We start from the raw sequence: 21,546 nt of genomic DNA, 5'->3' as shown, positions 1-21,546 counted from the left end.
AGAATTATACAAAGTGAAATGTTCAGATCGGCTACAAAATAAGATATAAAACCCATGGATGCCTTTGGCAAATTTCCATTTGCATAATTAATTAGGGCCCTAATCAACTTTTCTAATAAGTGGCCCTAATTAATTATGCAAATTGAAATTTGCCAAAACGCAATCGTAATTTTGTAGTATAGTGTGTGTTCTACCCATGTACCATGCCTCAGTGCCATAGCTCTTTTAATTGTATGTGGTTATCTGAAATCTTTACTTTGCATAATTCGTGCATGTAATTAGAAAATCATCTGGCAACTGGACTTGTCAAAAATATAGAAAATAAAAAGAAAGTTGTTGCCAATTTTTTGTTTTGGTTTCATTGGCCATTTTGACAGGCCATATCTCAAGAACCGAATGTAATCTACAGGGCATAAGCTTTAACATACTATAGTATTATTTAAATAGAAAGAAAATCTAAATTTGTGCATTAGCCAATAGGGCCACGGTCACCTAAAGCCATCTTGCAATCATGGAAATAATTCTGATGTATGAAATAAGACCTTCAAACTTTCAGATATGAAGAGTTCCAGATGCAGGCAGCCGTTTCTGTTTTTTAAATATAGGCCTAGGCCTAAGTTGTATCAAGAGTCATTTCTTGTGGATTTTTTGACTGAAAATTACGATTGTAACGTTTCAGAGTAACAAATTTTCGTATCAGATTATTTTATGCTTGTTTATTATATTTTGTATTCAGGACTAAAATAATATTAATATTATTATATTTAGGGGGGTCTTTTCATAGGCCATTACTTTTTTGTATGTGTAATTGAATAAAAAATCAAAAACATTATTGTTTTGTTTTCTTTCCTTCATTTGTGCTTTGTTTTGCATCTAAAGTGCCAATATCAACACCTTGTTTGTAAGAGGTATTGTGTGGGGAAAGATGATTCTTGCATTTTATTTTTATTTTTATCTTAACAAACAAAAAGCAAATTTCTCAGTCATAGTCTTGAAACGAACATGGGTATGCATGCAAAAATATTGCAACAGTACTCAGTAGAATGTAAAAAACTGACATAGGCCTACATACCACCAACATGACCAACCTCGCATGGGAATTAGGGAAGCAAATACTTTAAAACAAATTATTCCGAATTATATCAACGCAATAAAATTGCAATACTTTAGTACATGTATTTGAACAGCAATGAAGCCGGCCATAGGCGCGGCTAGGCGTATCATACCATACATTGCAGTTCAAATGAAACATCATCATGATCATGACATGCCGTTTGTACGTTGAACACGGCACAGCACATACATCTCGTATCATATGCAGAGAAATCAAATAGCTAGCCGGTCTTTTCAATCCCGTCATTTCAACCTATTATTATGATGTAGACACGCATGCACGATGATTGCGGCCTAGTCGAGCCTAGCCTGCATGCCAGTCGGCCTGCTGACTCACCGCGTATTAAATGGCACAAAAATACCTCAAATTTTGCACAAAACAATCCATGATGTCAAATTATCACATCCAAAGTGTCGCCATGAACGTCAGCTTCAACTTCTCCAGCCAAAGTTTTTCCATTGATAATCAGATTTCATGTAATCATGAAATTAAACCTTGTTTGATGTGTATTCCCATTGTCACAGCATAACGGTTTTCCAACTTGTCTTCAACGATAAAGCTGCTAATGAGCGCTGAGGCTACAACCTAATAATTAAAGACCGAATTAAAAAAGACTAGTTTGCGTCTGACGTCATGACAAAGGCGCGCCGTGATTGGTTGCTGACCTGCGCAGTATGGCATTTTTGGTCTGGTTTACAGGACGGCATCGCAAGCTAGTCTTTTTAATTCGGTCTTCAATTATACAACATATGAGTTTGAAAAAATTCTAATGCATAATTCATGAACTTGATATATCCACACCATTGTCGCCACGTGCTAGGTGTTTCTAGAATCCCTATAGAATAAGATTAATTTTAATGCTAATTTATTGCACATGCTGAGGAAGCGTGATTACCTTTTTGAACATTCGGAAATGGCGATAGGCGAATTTATGTATGGCGCAGAGAGGTGGGGGATATATATTGGGCTCTCGATATTGGGCGGAAATGAGAGTACTTGTCGGAATATAAATTTGTACAATCGGCCTACATGCCGCGCAATGTGCGGCATTTTAGGTGTCAATTTCAAAGCATACTACCTCCTGCGGAGGCAGAAAAAGCCAAGTATAATTTACAAGATATTAATTTTTTTTTTCAATGTTATCTGTGCAGGTACAGTAGCATTGTGGAATTTGTGCACTACCTCATCACTCTTACAAATGAGTAATACAACAGATGGCAAAATTCTCTATCCAACTCAAGTCTTTAGCCTGTGTGATGCTGTGATCAGATCCTTTGCATGGTGTCCACTAGGTAAACATTCATGGGCAGGAAAAACCTCATGTAAATTCAAAGGTCAAATGCAAAACCTCATATGTAAAAAGTGGGTACTATATTAAAACCTCATGTGTAATTTTTGGTCACCTCCATTTCAAGCAGAAATCACAGCGAATCAAACAGTAGTCTAGTTCAAAAAGATTGCGTCTCTGCATAACTAAAGTTTCAAAACGAGTGACTCTTTTTGCGTAATAAACTGAACTGTTTTTAACCAATTGTTCATTTTTTGTGTCTATTGTAAATTTCAACATGAATTTTCTACATATGAGGTTTTGTCATTGGCCCATTTTTACTACATGAGGTTTTGATTTTAGAGGTTAAATACACCTATGGGGTTTTTCCTGCCCAGCGACGATATATTTTATTATTTTTGTTATCACATTTTACTCTACTAAGCATAGTAATGTGAAGTTCTGTGGCAATGTTGTTGGGCTCAATAGACCTTTTCGGTAAATCCCATAATTCATTGCGGTTAGGCCCCAGATGTTGTCATTTGACGTCACGTTGATGCTCACATCGTTTAGCAAAGATCGCCACTGCACATTGCAAGTTGGTGTGACGTCAAATGACGACATCTGCGAAATAATGCAAGGAATTATAGGATTTACTGAAAAGGTCAATTGTGTTAATGATACCAGATAAACTTTGCAATAACCTTTTGAGAAACAGTATCATCAAAGTTTTTACTATTTTTTCTGACTTATCTGATGCATCTGTAGACTGTAGAAACTTCATTATCTAGAGTGTACTGAATAGTCACAATCAGGCAAATCTACTCCGATAGACCATTACGTTTCGGTCAAGTGTAAATGAATACTAACTTAATATGTGACATGATCTGGTCCATGGGGGCTAAAGGAGGTATTTTTGAAAATTGAGTTACTGTAATTATTACATTATACATACAATAGGCTATCATTTACTGAAAACACCAAAGGTCTAGCATACTTGGTCCTAAAGTTATGAAGTTTTTTGATGTCTAGTTTCTTTTGTATTTTATTGTTTTTTTACTCCTTATTTTTACCTTTATCTCAGTTTGAAATTTCCTGCCTTTGGCCCCCATGGACCAGATCGTGTCACATATACCAATATTTCTTGTAAATCAAGTTGACTTGGTAAAGGTATTAGATGTTTTTAATTCAACAAAAGTCTGTAGAAAAAGAAGAACAAGACATATAATACCAGTATTAATGGCTGTATTATCAAGTGAATATGTTTGCAAGGAACAAATATCAGCACTCATGATGCGCAACTTAGTATAGAGGTAGTCATTGTGACGTCAATGCCGCCATCTTGTGGGTACGGAGTGCCTTGTTGCTAAGATCACTGCATTGACGCTTGACTGAAGAGGCGAGTCACGCACTGCGACTTCCGCGTAATCGGGGGCGTAATGTCTAACGCATGACATGCAGAACGGCAATACCCACAAGATGGCAGATCCCACAGAAAAGGCTGACGGCCTCTATAACTTAGCAATCCGTATACGATGCACACTTTTAAACAAGAGAATGATCAAGTTGTTCTTGAATTATATGTCTGGGCAGTCTTATTTGTTTTAAACCTTGCAGTTATATTGATAGAGTTTGGTATCTTCTCTTTAGTCGTGATACATGTTATAATTCTATTCTTTCAATTAATTTCCCATTCATTTCTATCAGATCCCAACTACATAGCTACTGTGTGCACTGATAAACGTGTTCAGTTTTGGGATCTGAGAGACACAGGGTACCCAATCATGACGTATATGGTCAATCTGTACATTGAGTGTAAGTGGCTCTCTCATTGGCCTGGCTGCTTCGCATCCGTTGACAACAGCCACTGTCCGTAAGTATGCAGTCTTGATTAACACGCAAGGTATTATCCAGAGGGGTGTCTAGGTGTCATTTGGACACCCTGTTTTCAATTTGGACACCCTAAAATTCTGATTTTTATAATGGAGTGAATAGGAAGTGGACACCCTGATTTTGTAGAATAAGGTATTTTTGACCATTTTGGACACCCTAAAGACACCCCTCTGGCTAATGCCTTGCCACTACTTGACTTGCTACGCACCCGCGTCCAAGAAAAACGCCTAAAAGGGTATGTTTTTCACCACACAGCGTCGTCGACATCTTTTTGAAAAAGGGGTACTTTTTCAGAAGGCATCGCCATTTAGGGGTCCTTTTTCAGCCAAATCCTTTAGACGTTTAGGGTTAGTAATATTATTGTTTGAGTGAGTTTGCACTAATTTGATGAAAATCACCACTTTTTAATTGATTCTTATTACCTTTGTGCATGTTTTCTTTAGTATCTATAGGTCTGCAACATCAAAAAGACACCTTGGATATCAAATTAGTTAATTTTCCTGTTTACGCCACTTAGGGTATAAATTAGATATTTCTCAGTTGACGCCATTTAGGGTATGGTTTTTGCATTGTGCTGCGCCATTTAGGGTAGGATTTTGCATGTGTTTCGCCATTAAGGGGTGCAATTTGGTTATGTGAAAATTCGCCATTAAGGGTGCATTTCAGAGGTGGTCGGACGCGGTGGGTAGCACTTTTGTGTGAGAGTGCGGAAATTTTTTTATTTCAAAAAAAAAAATTTTTTTTAGTTTTTCCAGATACCATGAAAATACCATGAAAAAAAGTCTTTTGTTTTTAAATTTCTTGTGAGCTTTGAGACAAACCTTTTTTTTTTTTTTGGCCTAGTCAAGAAATCAACATTTTGCAATATTTGGATGTGCTCAGATCATTGTGGTACATTTTGCCACCTTCGACCCATGTTGCACTAGATAGCAAATCAGTAGAGACAATTGAAATGGGAGAAATGCATTGTGGGAAGTGTAAGATGTTTTCTCTGACCCTGCATGATCCATGTTAATATGTGATTCTCCTCTTTTCGCCTCAATTCGCCGGCAGATCTGCCATGAGCTGTTGTGGCGTGTGGTGGTGAACTCAACGACATGTAATCGTGGGTGCGCGCTGGTTCGAATCCGAACGGTTCTGATTTTTCCTCTCCTTTTAATATGCCAGTTTGTCTGAGCTTCATTTCTCCTCTTTTATAATGGAAATGGATTTGTTTGCTTGTATTTCAGACATCGTTACTACAGTTTAGTAGCCTACCACGAATGTGGATATTTTGGTTACAGTTATTTCCCAACAACAATGCACCAAAGTTGTGTATGGGTAAGTGAAGTACATTTCTTTGATTTATATAACCTGTGTTGATCAGGCCCTTAGCCAATAGGCATGCACTTTTTAGGGAAAATATGTAAAAAAGTGGGAGAAATCCTGGTTACGGGCCAAGGGTTAAACAAGAAACTCATGTTTTCTCTTAAAAGGGCATTTCGTGATCCACAGCATCATCCCCCACTTGTTCAAAAAAAGTTGAGATTTTTATATCACTGGACACCTCTGGCTGCATAATGTTTATGTACAAAAAAAATTCTTGCAGATTATTTCGTTTAGCAAAGATATCGTGAAATTTGAATTTGTTCTGGTATACCAGAACGAAATTACAACACATTGTCTATGGAGCAGTGTAATACACATAATCATGCATAACTCATAAACGCAAAATCGGAATCAACTGAAATTTCGAATAAGCTTTTTTGTGGATATCTACTGAAAAATATCATAAAAAGAGGATGCTAGGATCACGGAATACTCCTTTAACTCCTTCTTTGCACACACAACCCTAATGTGTAACCACCAGTAAATGATGTTAAAACCTAATGTAACACGATCTGGCTCATGGGGGGAAGTACTGTGCAAATCTATATCAGGGCCAATCAACCATGTCTTCCTCTGATCACCTTCTGGATAAGAAGATATTATTCAGTACTTTGAAATGGTGTTGTTGCGTGATTGATACATTTCTGAGCCACAAAAGAATAACTTTAACTAATTTTGTTAGGCAAAAAAAAAAACCATAGCAGGTCAAATGCTTTGCAGGGCCCCCAGGAAGATCAGTGTTTTCATTGATGGGATTACCCTGCTTAAAGAAAGTATAAATAAATAAATAAATGCGAAATGCGTTTTTATTATTATTTTTTTTTAATAATCCATGTCTTCAAATGAAAAAAAACAGCCTTTCTTGCTACAAATTGGAATGGGAATTTACAGTGGGTCTCTCCGGCACACACAAAAAAAATCATATTTCTTCACCTTCAAGAATATTTATGATCCCCTTTCAACCTGTAGTTTAAAAAAGGTATTTAAAAAAATGTGTGATATTTTTTCCAGTAGTTTTTCACTACGCCCGTTTGTTGTGTGTTGTGTAAATGTTTACTCCAGTAGTGTTTTATATTATTTTTTTGTGATTTTTCAGATTTTTTTGGGTTTTTTTCTTCGAAAATTTGACTCCAATTTTGTATTTTGTAGGGTGCTGATGTGTCAGACTGGTTGAACAGCGTGGTATCGGTGGATGCTGGTGGTGATGCAGAACTTATGGTGTTACCTGCCCTCTGTCATGACACGGACAATGGCAAGGCTTATTCATTCCAGATTCGTAGAAGGGTATGTTTGAGTGAAATCAACCCCATGAGAACTACCTGCCGATTGGCCAAAATGAATATTGTGTCCAATTTTGAACCAATCAAGGAGGGTATTAATAAGATTATCTGCAAATGCTAGTTTGACCATAAATAGTTTAAAGCTTAGTCCTAATTGGCAATTGAAATGAGCATTTCAAGTTATCAACCAATCAGAATGTTAGATGACCAGTAGTGTCCAGAAGGTTAAAGAAGTAATGCAGCAAATTGTTTGTAATTAAAGCCAATTGACTGTGATTGCAGCCATTATTTGAGATTTTTCTGTAAAAAATGTATTTTCTAACTGCATCACCAGACGATCTACAATCATACTGTAGAATTGCATTTACAAGCATAATTGGGTTTTTTTTAAAGAAAGACGGAAGACAGAAACCCTCTACAAACACATTACAAGAGATTGGTCTTACAATAATACATGTTTGTACAGCTGCCTGTATCAGTAATATAGTTGATCAAACTCAAAGGCATATATGCTTGTAGGTGGAATTCTACAGTACTATTTTTTCAGTGTCATGCCACATTCGAAAGCTTCATTTATGTAATAAAAGTATGGACATATTTTTATTTTATACATCTTCATTTTGATGTCAGATTTTGTTTTTATCATTTTTGCTTTGACATCTATATACCATTTGCCCACTTCAGTAGCAAATTTATATGCTTGTTCTAAAAAATCCGAATTTTGATTGGCTTTTTTATTCTTATTTTATTTTACTTCAGGTAATCAGGTATTTAGTTTTATACCTTCCCTGGCTGAAATTTGATACACTTTTGATACACCACTTTTGATACGTATGAAAAATGTATGAAATAAAAGGCTTTGAATTGGAACCCTCATTTCATACACTTTTATGTATCAAAACTGTATCAAATTAACATTGCATACACATTTTATACATATCAAAAGTGTATCAAATGCCAAGATAATGTATCAAAAAGTATCAAATGAAATGTATCCTTTCATTTCATACATATTTGATACATAATTATATCAAAAGTGTATCAAATAAGTAACTGTATCAAATCAGGGTTCCAATTTAAACTGTATCAAATTAGCATTGAAATTTTTATCCTTTCATTTCATACACATTTCATTCATAATTTATATCAAAAGTGTATTGAATATGTTACTGTATCAAATGAGGGTTCCAATTTAAACTATCAAATTTTCGTTGAAATTTTTATCCTTTCATTTCATACACATTTCATACATAATTTATATCAAAAGTGTATCGAATATGTTACTGTATCAAATGAGGGTTCCAATTTAAACTGTATCAAATTTATGCTCAAATTTTTATCCTTTCATTTCATACACATTTCATACATAATTTATATCAAAAGTGTATCGAATATGTTACTGTATCAAATGAGGGTTCCAATTTAAACTGTATCAAATTTGCATTCAAATTTTTATGCTTTCATTTCATACACATTTCATACATAATTTATATCAAAAGTGTATCGAATATGTTACTGTATCAAATGAGGGTTCCAATTTAAACTGTATCAAATTTATGTTCAAATTTTTATCCTTTCATTTCATACATATTTCATACATAATTATATCAAAAGTGTATGAAATATGTAACTGTATCAAATCAGCTTCCAATTTAAACTATCAAATTAACATTCAAATTTTTATCCTTTCATTTCATACACATTTCATACATAATTTATATCAAAAGTGTATCGAATATGTTACTGTATCAAATGAGGGTTCCAATTTAAACTGTATCAAATTTATGTTCAAATTTTTATCCTTTCATTTCATACACATTTCATACATAATTTATATCAAAAGTGTATCGAATATGTTACTGTATCAAATGAGGGTTCCAATTTAAACTGTATCAAATTTATGCTCAAATTTTTATCCTTTCATTTCATACATATTTCATACATAATTATATCAAAAGTGTATGAAATATGTAACTGTATCAAATCAGCGCCCAATTTAAACTGTATCAAATTAGCGCTCAAATTTTATCCTTTCATTTCATACACATTTCATACATAATTATATCAAAAGTGTATGAAATATGTAACTGTATCAAATCAGGGTTCCAATTTAAACTGTATCAAATTAGCGTTGAAATTTTTATCCTTTCATTTCATACACATTTCATACATAATTTATATCAAAAGTGTATCGAATATGTTACTGTATCAAATCAGGGTTCCAATTTAAACTGTATCAAATTAGCGTTCAAATTTTTATCCTTTCATTTCATACACATTTCATACATAATTTATATCAAAAGTGTATCGAATATGTTACTGTATCAAGTGAGGGTTCCAATTTAAACTGTATCAAATTAGCGTTGAAAGTTTTATCCTTTCATTTCATACACATTTCATACATAATTATATCAAAAGTGTATGAAATATGTAACTATATCAAATCAGCTGCCCAATTTAAACTGTATCAAATTAGCATTCAAATTTTATCCTTTCATTTCATACACATTTCATACATAATTATATCAAAAGTGTATGAAATATGTAACTGTATCAAATCAGGGTTCCAATTTAAACTGTATCAAATTAGCGTTGAAATTTTTATCCTTTCATTTCATACACATTTCATACATAATTTATATCAGAAGTGTATCGAATATATTACTGTATCAAATGTGAGTTCTAATTTAAACTGTATCAAATTAGCGTTTAAATTTTATCCTTTCATTTCATACACATTTCATACATAATTATATCAAAAGTGTATCAAATATGTCACTGTATGAAATCAGCGCCCAATTTAAACTGTATCAAATTAGCATTGAAATTCTTATCCTTTCATTTTATACACATTTTATACATAATTATATCAAAAGTGTATCAAATGTGTCACTGTATCAAATCAGCGTTCCAATTCTAATGCTGGCCAGCGGGACCGCCCTATTTTTGATACATGCTATTTGATACACTTTTGATATAGTTTTTTGATACACTTTTGATACAGTTTTTGATACACTTTTGATAGTTTTTTTGATACACTTTTGATAGTTTTTTGATACACTTTTGATACAGTTTTTTATACACTTTTGATACAGTTTTGATACACTTTTGATACAGTTTTTTATACACTTTTGATACAGTTTTTCAAATTTCAAAATTGGTCCAATCAAGCTCAAATTCAACAAGAATTATCCTTACATGATCTAAACATATTTGCAAACATTAATGACCCCAAAGTGAAGGGGTCAAAGGTCAAATTTTGAAATTAGTCTAATCAAGCTCAAATTCAACACTGCCCTCTACTGCTAATGCTGACCTCTAGCACTTTCCCCCATCACGGAGCAGCTCAATGCACTTTCCCCTATCAACGTTCAAAATTACAATGCAATAGGATAAACGTGTGAGAAAGTCTTGCAAAAAAGAAGCAAAACCCAACCAAAATGGAACATACATACATCAGAGGGCCTGCTTGGAATGCAGTGCTTGTCACTGAAGTTGTTACCCTCAATAAAGAGACAAAAAGGCTACCAATAACATCTACTATACAGGCATGTGCTATATTCATGCTTAATACATATACATTGAGGCCCTATATATAATATATAGTAAGCTTACCTTATCAGAACAAAGTCAGATATTTCCTCTTTAATCACAGTCCCTGATTACAACTACATTGTAACCTAATGTGCAGTCTACAAGCATGTTTGTATCTTCATCATGATAAATAAAACACCATAATTTGCTCTAAAATACAGTACATTTCCAAATGCAAATCCTGGTGTTAACTGCATACATGCCACATGGGCAAATTTGAAAATGATGAGTCATTATCTAGACATGTGATCAGTTATTGATACAGTTTTGATACACTACAAAAGGTCAGTTTATGAAAGCCCAATTTGATACACTTTTGATATACCTCTAGCCACCCAAAATAAACTAAGTCCAATTTAATACGCTTTTGATACACTAAAAAACAGGCAAAGTCCAATTTAATACACTTTTGATACACTGTATGCAGCCAGAATTTGACTAAGTCCAATTTGATACACTTTTGATATACCTCTAGACACCAAAAATTAACTAAGTTCAATTTGATACACTTTACATACACTAAAAAAAACAGGCAAAGTCCAATTTAATACACTTTTGATACACTGTATGCAGCCAGAATTTGACTAAGTCCAATTTGATACACTTTTGATATACATCTAGCACCAAAAAGTTCACTTTGATACACTTTACATACACTAAAAAACTGCAAAGTTCAATTTGATACACTTTTGATACACCACAAGCATGGACAAAATGAACTAAGTTCAAATTTGATACACTTTTGATACATTTTTGATACAGTTAGGTGGTATTTGATACAGTTTTGATACCTTATATTTTCAGTTGATACATTTTCAATACACCCTTTGTATATCAAAACTGTATTAAATTGCTGTTTGATACAGTTTTAATACACTTTGATACACTTTTGATACACTTCTTGCTGTATAGAATTTCTGCTAGGGTTTTGCTTCTAAACCTTTATTACATGAGTGAATGGGACTGGTATTATGAAGAAAAAGAATACATTAAGCAGAAGAATTAAGGTATATTCTAATGTGTCAAAATTAAAACAAGCAGCCGATGCCTGTACTCTTTAGCTCTGATTTAAGACCTTATTTGTTGAAATTGGTTAAGAATTAAAGAAACGGTGATCAAAAATCTAATGAAGATATGAAATAAAAAGTTGCACTTTTGTGTTCTAATCAATGAAAGCACAACGCTGGTTTTTCGTGCTAATCGAACGATTTGTGTACAAATCAATAGGGCATGCAATGTGGCAAACTGCAACTTTTAAATTTGAATCTTTCTTGGGTTTTTTGATCGTCGTGTCTATATTTCTTGAACAATTTCAACGAATAAGGTCTTAAATTCAAGCTAAAAGATGCAGCTGTTGGCTGCTGGTTCCAATAATGACATATCTGCCTTTGTTTAGGATATACAAGGGGTGAACATAACTGGTACCTTAATTATTTGGCTTACTGTACAAGCCTGACATGTCAATACCAAGACAAAAGATCTGAAATTGTTACCTGACAGATGGATTACTCCCTATTCCAGAAAAATACAGAACTGTTTTTTTTGAATAAAAATATATTTTCCTGTTTTACCAAATGAAACATAGCTAAATCCTAATCCTTGAGTTAGTCCTAACTAGCAATAAAAGTCAAATTTTAATATTTAGCCAATTTTTTGGGAAAAAAGGGCCAAAAACATGCATTTTAGGCTGTTTTTCGTATGTAGTGACAATCAAGCCGAAATACTTGTACAAAGATTAATTTCAGTTTATGCATTCTAAATTTTAGAAAAGACTTGTTTCATTCTTATAACCAACCATTTAATTAAAGTAACACAAAAAAGTGAAAATTTGGGCAAACGTTCAGCATATACTCAGTATTTTGAATGCTTAGACTTGTTCCAAGTCTGTGATTTTTGTGACTCGATTGTCAGAAAACATGCCGAAAATGCATATTTGTGGCTTTTTTTTTCCAAGAAATCAGTAAAATAGTGAACTTTTTCTTTTATCTCCAGTCAGGACTAAATGAATGATTAGGATTGAGCTATGTTTCATGTGGCAAAACAGGATAATGTTTTTTTTATTTAAAAAAAAATAGTTCTGTATTTTTTTGGATTAGGGAGTAGTACTTGAAATTTTACTCTCTCAACAGTACAGGAAAGATACTTACCTGCCATTAGCTATAATTGAAGATCGAATTAAAAAGACTAGTTTGTGTATGACGTCCTGTCAACCTGGCCAAAAATGCCGTACTGCGCAACTCAGCAACCAATCGCGCCATGCTCTGACGTCAGACGCGTCAATTAGTATTTTTAATTCTGTCTTCAATAATACAACCCTGCTTTTGCATAAATACTTGATCAAAATTAACAAATAATATTTTGTTTCATTTCAGTCATTGTACTTTACAGATTTGGAAAAAATATCTCCAGTGGATAATAAAAAATTAAATATTGAGAGATGTGGTGGTGGGAATGAACCAAATGAAATAGAAATGGAAATTACAAGTGCTGAGGATCCAGAAGTAATGAATAGGGAGAGTTGTACAAATCAAGGCGAGAAGGACGCTATTGAAAGTGGTGAATCAAGGATAGATCCACATTGTGAGAATGAGAATATAAATAGAGACAAAAGAACTGATGGAAATTTAGTTCCACCAGATGGTCAGATGGAGGATGTTGCCATAGAAGTGGAGGACGTCAGTGGAAGTGTGGAAATGGAGACAGCCAAAGAAGAACTGCATGATGGGAATACTCAGGGTAATATGCAATCTGGACAAGATGACAGTGTTCCGATGGTGATTAAAACCGAACCTATCGATCCAGATGAGTGTACTAATGCAAGTATGAGTAGTGATATTGCCTTGGATACCTCCAGTATTTCTGCAATGGAAACAGATGTTTCTTCTTCAAATGTTTCACAAAGTGATAGAACTATGGGTGGTAATATTGCTGAGGAGACATCTGGTGTAGAGTTTCAGGATGAGATAGCTCAATTATTGCAGGTGTGTCAGGAGGTGCAGGATAGCCTAACAGAACCGGCAACACCTGCTGATGACACCAGGACTGGTAATAGTGCACCTGTTGATCAAGTGGGGATTAGTAGTGTGACTAATACACCAGGCACCAGAACTCAAAGTACACCTGATAATGAACCTGTAGAATCAGCTGGGAAAGTTAGTGGCAAAGAAATAATGGACAAGAACATGGAGTTGGGTGAAGGACAGTCAAAGCAAGAGAAGAAAAGGCGGAGTCCATTGCCATTCCCAAGAAGTTATTCAGAGATGGAAGATGACTATGGATTGGTTTATAATGATATGGACATGGTAAGTAAAGATCTTTAGTTGCTGGCAGAGAGAAACTTGGAAATGTTGTGTCTGATGTGTTGTCAATAAGATGAAATATGCTGTACTGTGCAGGCTAGCAACCAATCATGCTGTGTCTCAGTCCTGACGTCAGATGCAACATTCAGAGTTTATCTCTGCCAGAGACTATAATTGAGACACTATGGAAGTACATAAATACTAAATGGCTAAAGAGGGGACGAGGAATCTGAGTTCGTGTGATAGGCCCGTATCCAGCACCTAAAGAAAAAAATAGTTGCCCTATTTCCCCAAATATAAACCATGTATTGTTTGTTCATTACACCATACTTTGCTTGTAGGAATGAGGTTGTTAGGAAATAGTCACACAGAAGAAAAAGTCCTTGTCATTTGTGTGCATCCATATCAAAAGGATGCACTTGTTGGCTGCTACATGTGTCTCCTTTTACACATAGAGATCACCTCAAATCATCCTCATGTCACATGGTTTAGGAATACAGAGAACATCCTTAAACCATGTGACTTGGAAATAATTTGAAGTGACCTCCACTTGAGATGAGTCTGGTATTTATTCTTAGCTATTATGCAAAAAGAGAAACATGTAGCAACCGAGAAATGCATCCTTTTGATGTGGATGTACACATTTGTGATTAACCAATAAGTTGGCTTCATTAGTTCATGAATATTTATGAGGTATAATAATAAAAGTTACCATATTTACTGTTAAATGCCTGGGGACAGTGTATATTCCAGAAGGGATGCGTTTATTGGAGCCAACTTTTTCATGCAGAAATTGAGTATGTAGGCTTAACCATCCAAAGGCCGATAAACTTTGCCGCAAACTATAGAATAAATAATTCCACATGTTATAACATCATTCCAAGGCCAAATATAAAAATTATGTTTGGTTGCCCTCATCAGCTTTTTTAAAAGAAACCTTGAATCTGAACAGTATCAAGAACATTTCATTTTGTTATTCACTCATTTTATTTATTAAATGCATATTTGATTAAAAACAAGAAGTATTTCCATTTAAATTCAGTCCAAAAATGCAAAATTTTTTTATCATAAAATGATCAAGCATTTGTCAATACCAGCCTTTTCAAAATGGAGGAAAAATGTAGGAAGAGCCCATGAAAAAAAAAATGGATCAACCTACCGACCCTCCAAATTTTTGTCTTGGAAGGGGAACCAAACAATTTATTTTTTTGGCCCAATTAAAGATATAAGGGTTTTTAAAGCTCAAAATATTCATATATATAATACTGTTTAATTGAAACATTTTCCCGTCTCCAGAGTGAATATGCTAATACACATGAGCTTGGTTGGAAAAATAGGAGTCTGCCCCGATTAAGATATGCAGAGGGAATGAAAGAGCCACCCCCTGACCAGTTCCCTCTTCAGGCCTTGTATAAGGTAAGCTTAAAAACTTATGATGTAAAGGTAAGAATGGATTGTTAAGGCCAGGTTTCAGTTGGATGCCTTTTAGGTGATTTTCCTGTGAGACATGCGCAGGGGCTATTTTTCTGCCAGCATCTTCTGCAGTGGTCAAAATCCGTCTTGGCATCATCTGCTGCAGTCGTCTGCTGCAGAAAACACAGCAAGAGAACAAAAACCCTGAACAAATCTAAACGCTTGAGTGCAAAATCAAGGCCGAGAATGAAAAGTCACTGCAGAGAACTGAAAATGTGACATCTGTCGCAACATAATATCAACCACAAAAGCATGTAGCCTGACCCCATTAAAATGGCTTATTTGTTTTAAAAAAAAGTAGTAAATTGTGTTGATTTAAGGCGTGCCGGAGCTTTCAAGTCATATTGTTTCAGTTTTGTTTATTTTGCTTAAATAATACAGTTTGTTCTGCAGAGTAAGGGACCCCCCCCCCTTTACAGACCTCAAAAATTTCAGGGCCCCCCTTTTTGACATGAAAATTATGAGTCAACCCCATAGAAAAGCATATAAACTTAATTTTTGCAGGAAAATGTGTGGTCATTTTTTTTTGGGCTCCCCTTAGGAGGGGCAACAATTTTCAGGCTCCCCCCTTTTGTCTCAGGCACCCCCTAACAAGTGTTTGTGAACGGTCCCTAATTATTGATCTTACAGGAAATGAATCAAGGAAGCCACTGGTCACATTTATATTTCCATATTTGCAGTTATGATAAATAATATATTCCCCCTCCTCAGTGAAAATAATGCACATGGGGGAAAATAAAAGTCATTTACAATGAGGCTTGGAATCTCAATTATTGAACCCAAGCCTATCCCTATACATGGGCTTTAGGGCTCATATTGAAATACCCTACCACGTTTTCACACAGAAAGAAGGCAGGATTCCCCTCGCTAAGCGCGCGCTTCAGGAAAGCTCGGTCATAAAATGGATGGATTGTATGCATCAGTGATACACCCTGCCCAGGATTTTAACAAAAGAAGGCTAGCACAGGAAAGCTGCAGGATGGCGCACACCTTCCTGTGTAAGGGAATTTCAATATGAGCCCTTATGTTTCTCAATATTTGAGTACAAACACTGTCTGCTAGCATCACAGGCACTGCTCGGACTCACCTTGATCATCTATACTACTTTGAAATTTTACTTGTTGGGAGTGGTTCCGTTCGCAGATCTTCCATGTTGTCAGATGGAATTGGCTAGTTAATAACCTGTACTATTTTTCACCCTGATGTGGCAGTGATGTCAGGGCCTATATCATTGAGCGTAGCTGGTGTACGCACGCACGCAGACGCCGCATAGATGCTCGCGCGAACCAGCTGCCTCAAACCGTTGACGTCACTGCCACATCAGGGTTATGTCACATAATTGGCTCAAAATTTGGTGGTTAACTTGTTGTTCAACTTTGCCCAGTGATCCAGATTGGGTCAATTGTTGTAGTTGATAAGTAGTCATCCAACCTGTTATTTTACAATTTTAATTTGCAAACAAAGGACTTTCTAAAATAAATTGAGAAGTTTTTGTACAAAATAAAAAAATTATAAAATTTCATTGGCAGCCTATTTTGTTTTACACACCTGGTCCAACTTACAACGTCACACGTTATTGTGATTGGTCACAATCAATTACGTAAGAAAAAATGCAATTTTTTGGCCCCTTTAACTGTTATAAATGCAGATTGTAATCTACTGTAGGTCAGGTCTACTGCATTTTTGAGAGTCAAATGGACCAAAGTGCAACTTTCAAAATGGCATCTGTTCTTACATAATGAACCATTGTGACTGAACACAACAATGTGTAAATTGGACATAGCTTTATAAGAACCTAGAACTTTATATCCTTAATTGTTAATCAATATATTGTTTAATCTTGTTGCTCACAGATATGCTGTAATCCTAATTATGGCAGCCATTGTTGGGTGCTTACCGCTGGCCAGGCTGGGATTGTAAGAGCTCATTGCATGACAGGATTGGATATGAAACCAAAAGAAGTATGAACCTGGATACAAACAAGCTGGATATTATCACAGATCTGTTGCAATCCTAATTACGGCAGCCATTGTTAGGTGATTACCGCTGGACAAGCAGGGATTGTAAGAGCTCATTGCATGACAGGATTGGATATGAAACCAAAAGAAGTATGAACCTGGATACAAACAAGCTGGATATTATCACCTGTCTGTTGCAATCCTAATTATGGCAGCCATTGTTGGGTGATTACCGCTGGTCAGGCTGGGATCGTTAGAGCTCATTGCATGACAAGATTGGACATGAAACCAAAAGAAGTATGAACCTGGATACAAACAAGCTGGATAGAAGAAAGTGAACAGTATTGACAATTCGTAGTCAGTGGCTGAGGTATAGCTTGTAAGCGCTGAATTTCATTGGTTCCAGCATTTTGTTATCACAACATCGTCATGGAACACGCTTGTGGTGCGCAATAGCTGCGAGTATGTCACACGTTGGAAGCATGTTGCTAATACGCCACACATGCGCTGGCATCCACTACTCAAAACATTGGGACCTGTATGGCGTCTATCACACAATAGAGGATAGTAAAAACAAAAATTCCTATCTTTTATTCTCTAATCTGTATGATGGAATGTACCCCACACCAGAAAGTATCAAAATACAAGAATGATGTTACATTTTGATATGATTTTAGAGTACTGGGAATGCAACTGTTGGAAAATTGGGCAAGGTTTTGTCATTTTTACACACCTTTTATAAGATGTTAAATGACGCAATGCACTGATAGCAGTCTGATACATGATTGGTGTATTTTAAACAAGCAGAGCTCAAAATGTTTTATTATGAGGACTATTTGAACAGAATCTTACGAAAAAAGTAATTGTGTACTTTATGCAACTGCCAATTATTTTTCAAAAAGGTGTTTGTTTTTTAATTTCACTGCAAATTGGCCTCATTAGCCTCTGTATAATTTTGCACACAAATATATTCTTTGGTTCACCTCAAGTTCGGTAGTGACATCAATGCTTTTGTAGTATGGACCATCCCTATAATTGGTATCTTTGCTGTTGATGGGGTGAACATCAATATCATGTAGCATAAAATAATGAAAGCTAGGTCAAGAAGGGGATCACATGATTGTTTTGTGTTATTAATAACATGTGACATGTGTGATATTGATGTTCACCCCATCAACGGCATGTAAGTGCCGATTATAGGAATTGTCTATAGCTGACATCATACACAGCAAATTGCTGCAGGTAAAGTGCATTTAGTTTTGTATTATCTTGCAAAATATTATGTCAGTTACTGCTCAAACATCCTATATGTGTGGTATGCATATGGCCGTGTGTCTTAAGTTGGGAACCTTTTGCGTGACACCGAAAAAATTCAAGAAATTTACGCCTTTTTTGATTCAAACATTTACTTCGCAAAAACTAAACATCTCACCCTATTAAAAGTATACATATTTTTGAAGCTTTTGCTCCAAGGAATTCAAAAATGACATTATTTTCTTGATAGGGGTAAGGGTTAAGAAGTTACAAGTACAAATATCGGTGATTTTTCCATAAAAAAGTGTATGACTCAAAAAATCTGGTCCACTGATGAGATACATCCTAGAGTAAAATCTATGCCAGAATTGAATTATTCAAGGCAAGAGCATTCTAAATATGTATAGTTTTACAGGTATCCCTATAAAGGTAATCGTGATACATGAGGATGAAAATTACCTTCATAAAATTTGCTGTAAAAATCGTCACATTGTTATTTCAGCATAACATGTAGGAAAATCATGTCCAGAGTGCTTTCTGGTTATACACACATGCTCTAAACATCAAAAATACAAGTTATATAACTATGAGCCTGTCTAACACTTTTTAAAGTGTTAAAATCCTCAGTTTTTACCCATCTGTCCTAGCTGAATCAAAGCGCAGTCACGATAATGAACACAAAATGTCTTCATGGTCTGCATTTTGAAGAACACAATAATTTGCATTTTTCTTGCTCTGTGAAAGGTCAATACCAACATAATATTGTACAATATCTTGCTTTGGTATAAATGGCTGGTCTTTCATACTACTTTCAAACACCCTTGTAGTCACTTGATAATTATGAGTGAAATTCCATAGCCGTGGAGTGGCTGCTTCCTGGCTTGATCTGCAATCAACATTTTTAATGTAATGGTTATATTTATAGTCAGAATGAACAAAAGCTACTTCATTGACTGTTATAATGCCTTCTGATGCAACTTTTAAACAAGTGGTAATCATATAAATCACTTGATGGTTTAATGGCAATTGCTGATCCTTGGCAATAAAGTTTGCCATTTCTCCATTTTCAATTACACTTTTTTCTTTGTGCTTTATTTAGATGTAGAAGACTTTTGATCTTTGCTGGTGTCTGATTCTGCAAACTTTAAAAGCATGAAAATCAGTTTATAAACATGCCATGCAATAACATGACAGCTCTCTGACATTCAGTTTTCCATCACAGTTAACAAATGCTACAGAGTGGGCTTCCGGGTGTTTGGAACTGTTATGAGCCATTACCGTACTTTTAGTTCTTGACACTGTGTCAACTCTGCTCCTTGACTTAGATTATGATAATTAAATTATCAGTTACATTAAACAATATTGCATTTTATTTTTAATATTATTAATTGCTTAATAAGTTAATAACAGCATAAATGAGAGGGAGTATAATGTTTGACCTGTAGGACAATGTAGTTTTTCAAAGTAGTTCATACAATTTCTAATGATCAGACTCGTTTTTGATGGCAAAATTATTTTAGACTAAGTTGCTAATTAACAACTCATTAAGTGTCATTAATCTAATAATTTAGAACATTACAGGCCAACAATTTGTTTAATTCTTTATTAATTACTTGCTTCTAAAATACAGCATTAATGAGGGGTGGATATTTGACCTCTATCACAGTGGTTCAAACTCCCAACACAATTTCTGAATGTCAGAGCTTTTGTCGCATCTTCGTTTTACTCTTAATTAGCAGCTCGTTAAGTGTCATTAATCTATATAATTAAGGTAAAATTTATAAAATATTACAGCAGAACTATTAATAAGTCCATTCAAATACATCTATTAACCACACAATATTAAATTACTAAAAATTTCAAGTGGATCATAGTTGGTACCTATAAAAATTCATTTTTCCCATAGAGATTACATTGTACCGTGTCCGAAGATCCGTGTCCGTGATCCTCCCACTTTGCACTTCGTTAACTTATTGGTCCGTAAAATTAATTAGCAATATCATATTACTTATCTTTTGGTATCATGTTCAAGCAGAATAAATTAGCTTTCAAATGAATGTAAACTTGAAGGATTATGATGCTGTCTTCATAGTTTAATTTAAGAGAAAAGTTGAAATTTTCAGTCAAAATGTCACACCTCCCACTTTTCCAGGGTCCCAAGTCTAGACACACGGCCATATGTGCGATGAATAAATCACTCAAATGAAAACAAATTAATGATTGTTGTTTGCTTGTCATTTATTTTGCTGATAGTTACCAATACCATGCATATATAAACCCACCTTTGGCAACTTACGTTCAAATGATATACAGTAAGCAAAAGAATTAAGGTAGGAGTTGTGTTCACCTCTGTATATCCTAAGTAAAGACAAATATGTCAACAAGCAGCCGATGCCTGTACTCTGTAGCTCTGATTTAAGACCTTATTTGTTGAGATTGGTTGAAAATTAAAGAAACGGTAGTCCAAAACCTGATGAAGAAAAAAAAAAAAAAGTTGCACTTTTGTGTTCTAATCAATGAAAGCACGATGCTAGTTTTTCGTGCTATTCAATGAAAGCATAGCGCTAGTTATCTTGTTCGCGCACGCTTTGTGTACAAATCAATAGGGCATGCAATGTGGCAAACTGCAACTTTTATATTTGCATCTTCCTTTGGTTTTTGGATCGTCGTGTCTTTATTTCTTGGACAATGTCAACGAATGAGGTCTTAAATTCGAGCTGGAAGATGCAGCTATTGGCTGTTGGTTCCAATTATGACATGTGTGCCTTTGTTTAGGATATACAGGGGGTGACCGTAACTGGTACCTTAATCTTTTGGCTTACTGTAGTACTACATCTATGGATGTACTTTTTCTTACACTGGGCTGGTTATGAAACAAAAGTTACCATCCGTAAACCAAAACTTATTGGCCTGCATAAACTAACCCACCAAACAAACAAAATAGAACCACCACTCAAACTAACCTAAATCAATTTTCCAAATTTCTTCATTCTTGCCTGGTCCAAACAAAAACTTATTTGAAGTCCATAATTATTGAGTTTTCTTC

The 21,546-nt window shown here is 34.9% G+C and overlaps 1 protein-coding gene across 1 annotated transcript in view; it reads left to right on the top strand.

Moving 5' to 3' along the window:
* LOC140150987 (uncharacterized) overlaps positions 1-19,056 on the top strand; it is a 69,028-nt gene extending 49,972 nt beyond the window's left edge. Inside the window, exons 7-13 of the mRNA XM_072173173.1 lie at positions 2,266-2,406; positions 4,089-4,254; positions 5,504-5,594; positions 6,792-6,926; positions 12,889-13,818; positions 15,112-15,231; positions 17,142-19,056. Coding sequence (XP_072029274.1) covers positions 2,266-2,406; positions 4,089-4,254; positions 5,504-5,594; positions 6,792-6,926; positions 12,889-13,818; positions 15,112-15,231; positions 17,142-17,255 — 1,697 coding nt within the window. The 3' untranslated portion in view covers positions 17,256-19,056. The remainder of the gene's footprint in view (positions 1-2,265; positions 2,407-4,088; positions 4,255-5,503; positions 5,595-6,791; positions 6,927-12,888; positions 13,819-15,111; positions 15,232-17,141) is intronic.
* Positions 19,057-21,546: the final 2,490 nt, after the last annotated feature.

Source organism: Amphiura filiformis, chromosome 4, assembly GCF_039555335.1.
Source record: "Amphiura filiformis chromosome 4, Afil_fr2py, whole genome shotgun sequence".
Classification (NCBI taxonomy): Eukaryota; Metazoa; Echinodermata; class Ophiuroidea; order Amphilepidida; family Amphiuridae; genus Amphiura; species Amphiura filiformis.
Note: the sequence above shows the minus strand (reverse complement) of the source record. Positions and strands in the feature narration are given on the sequence as shown.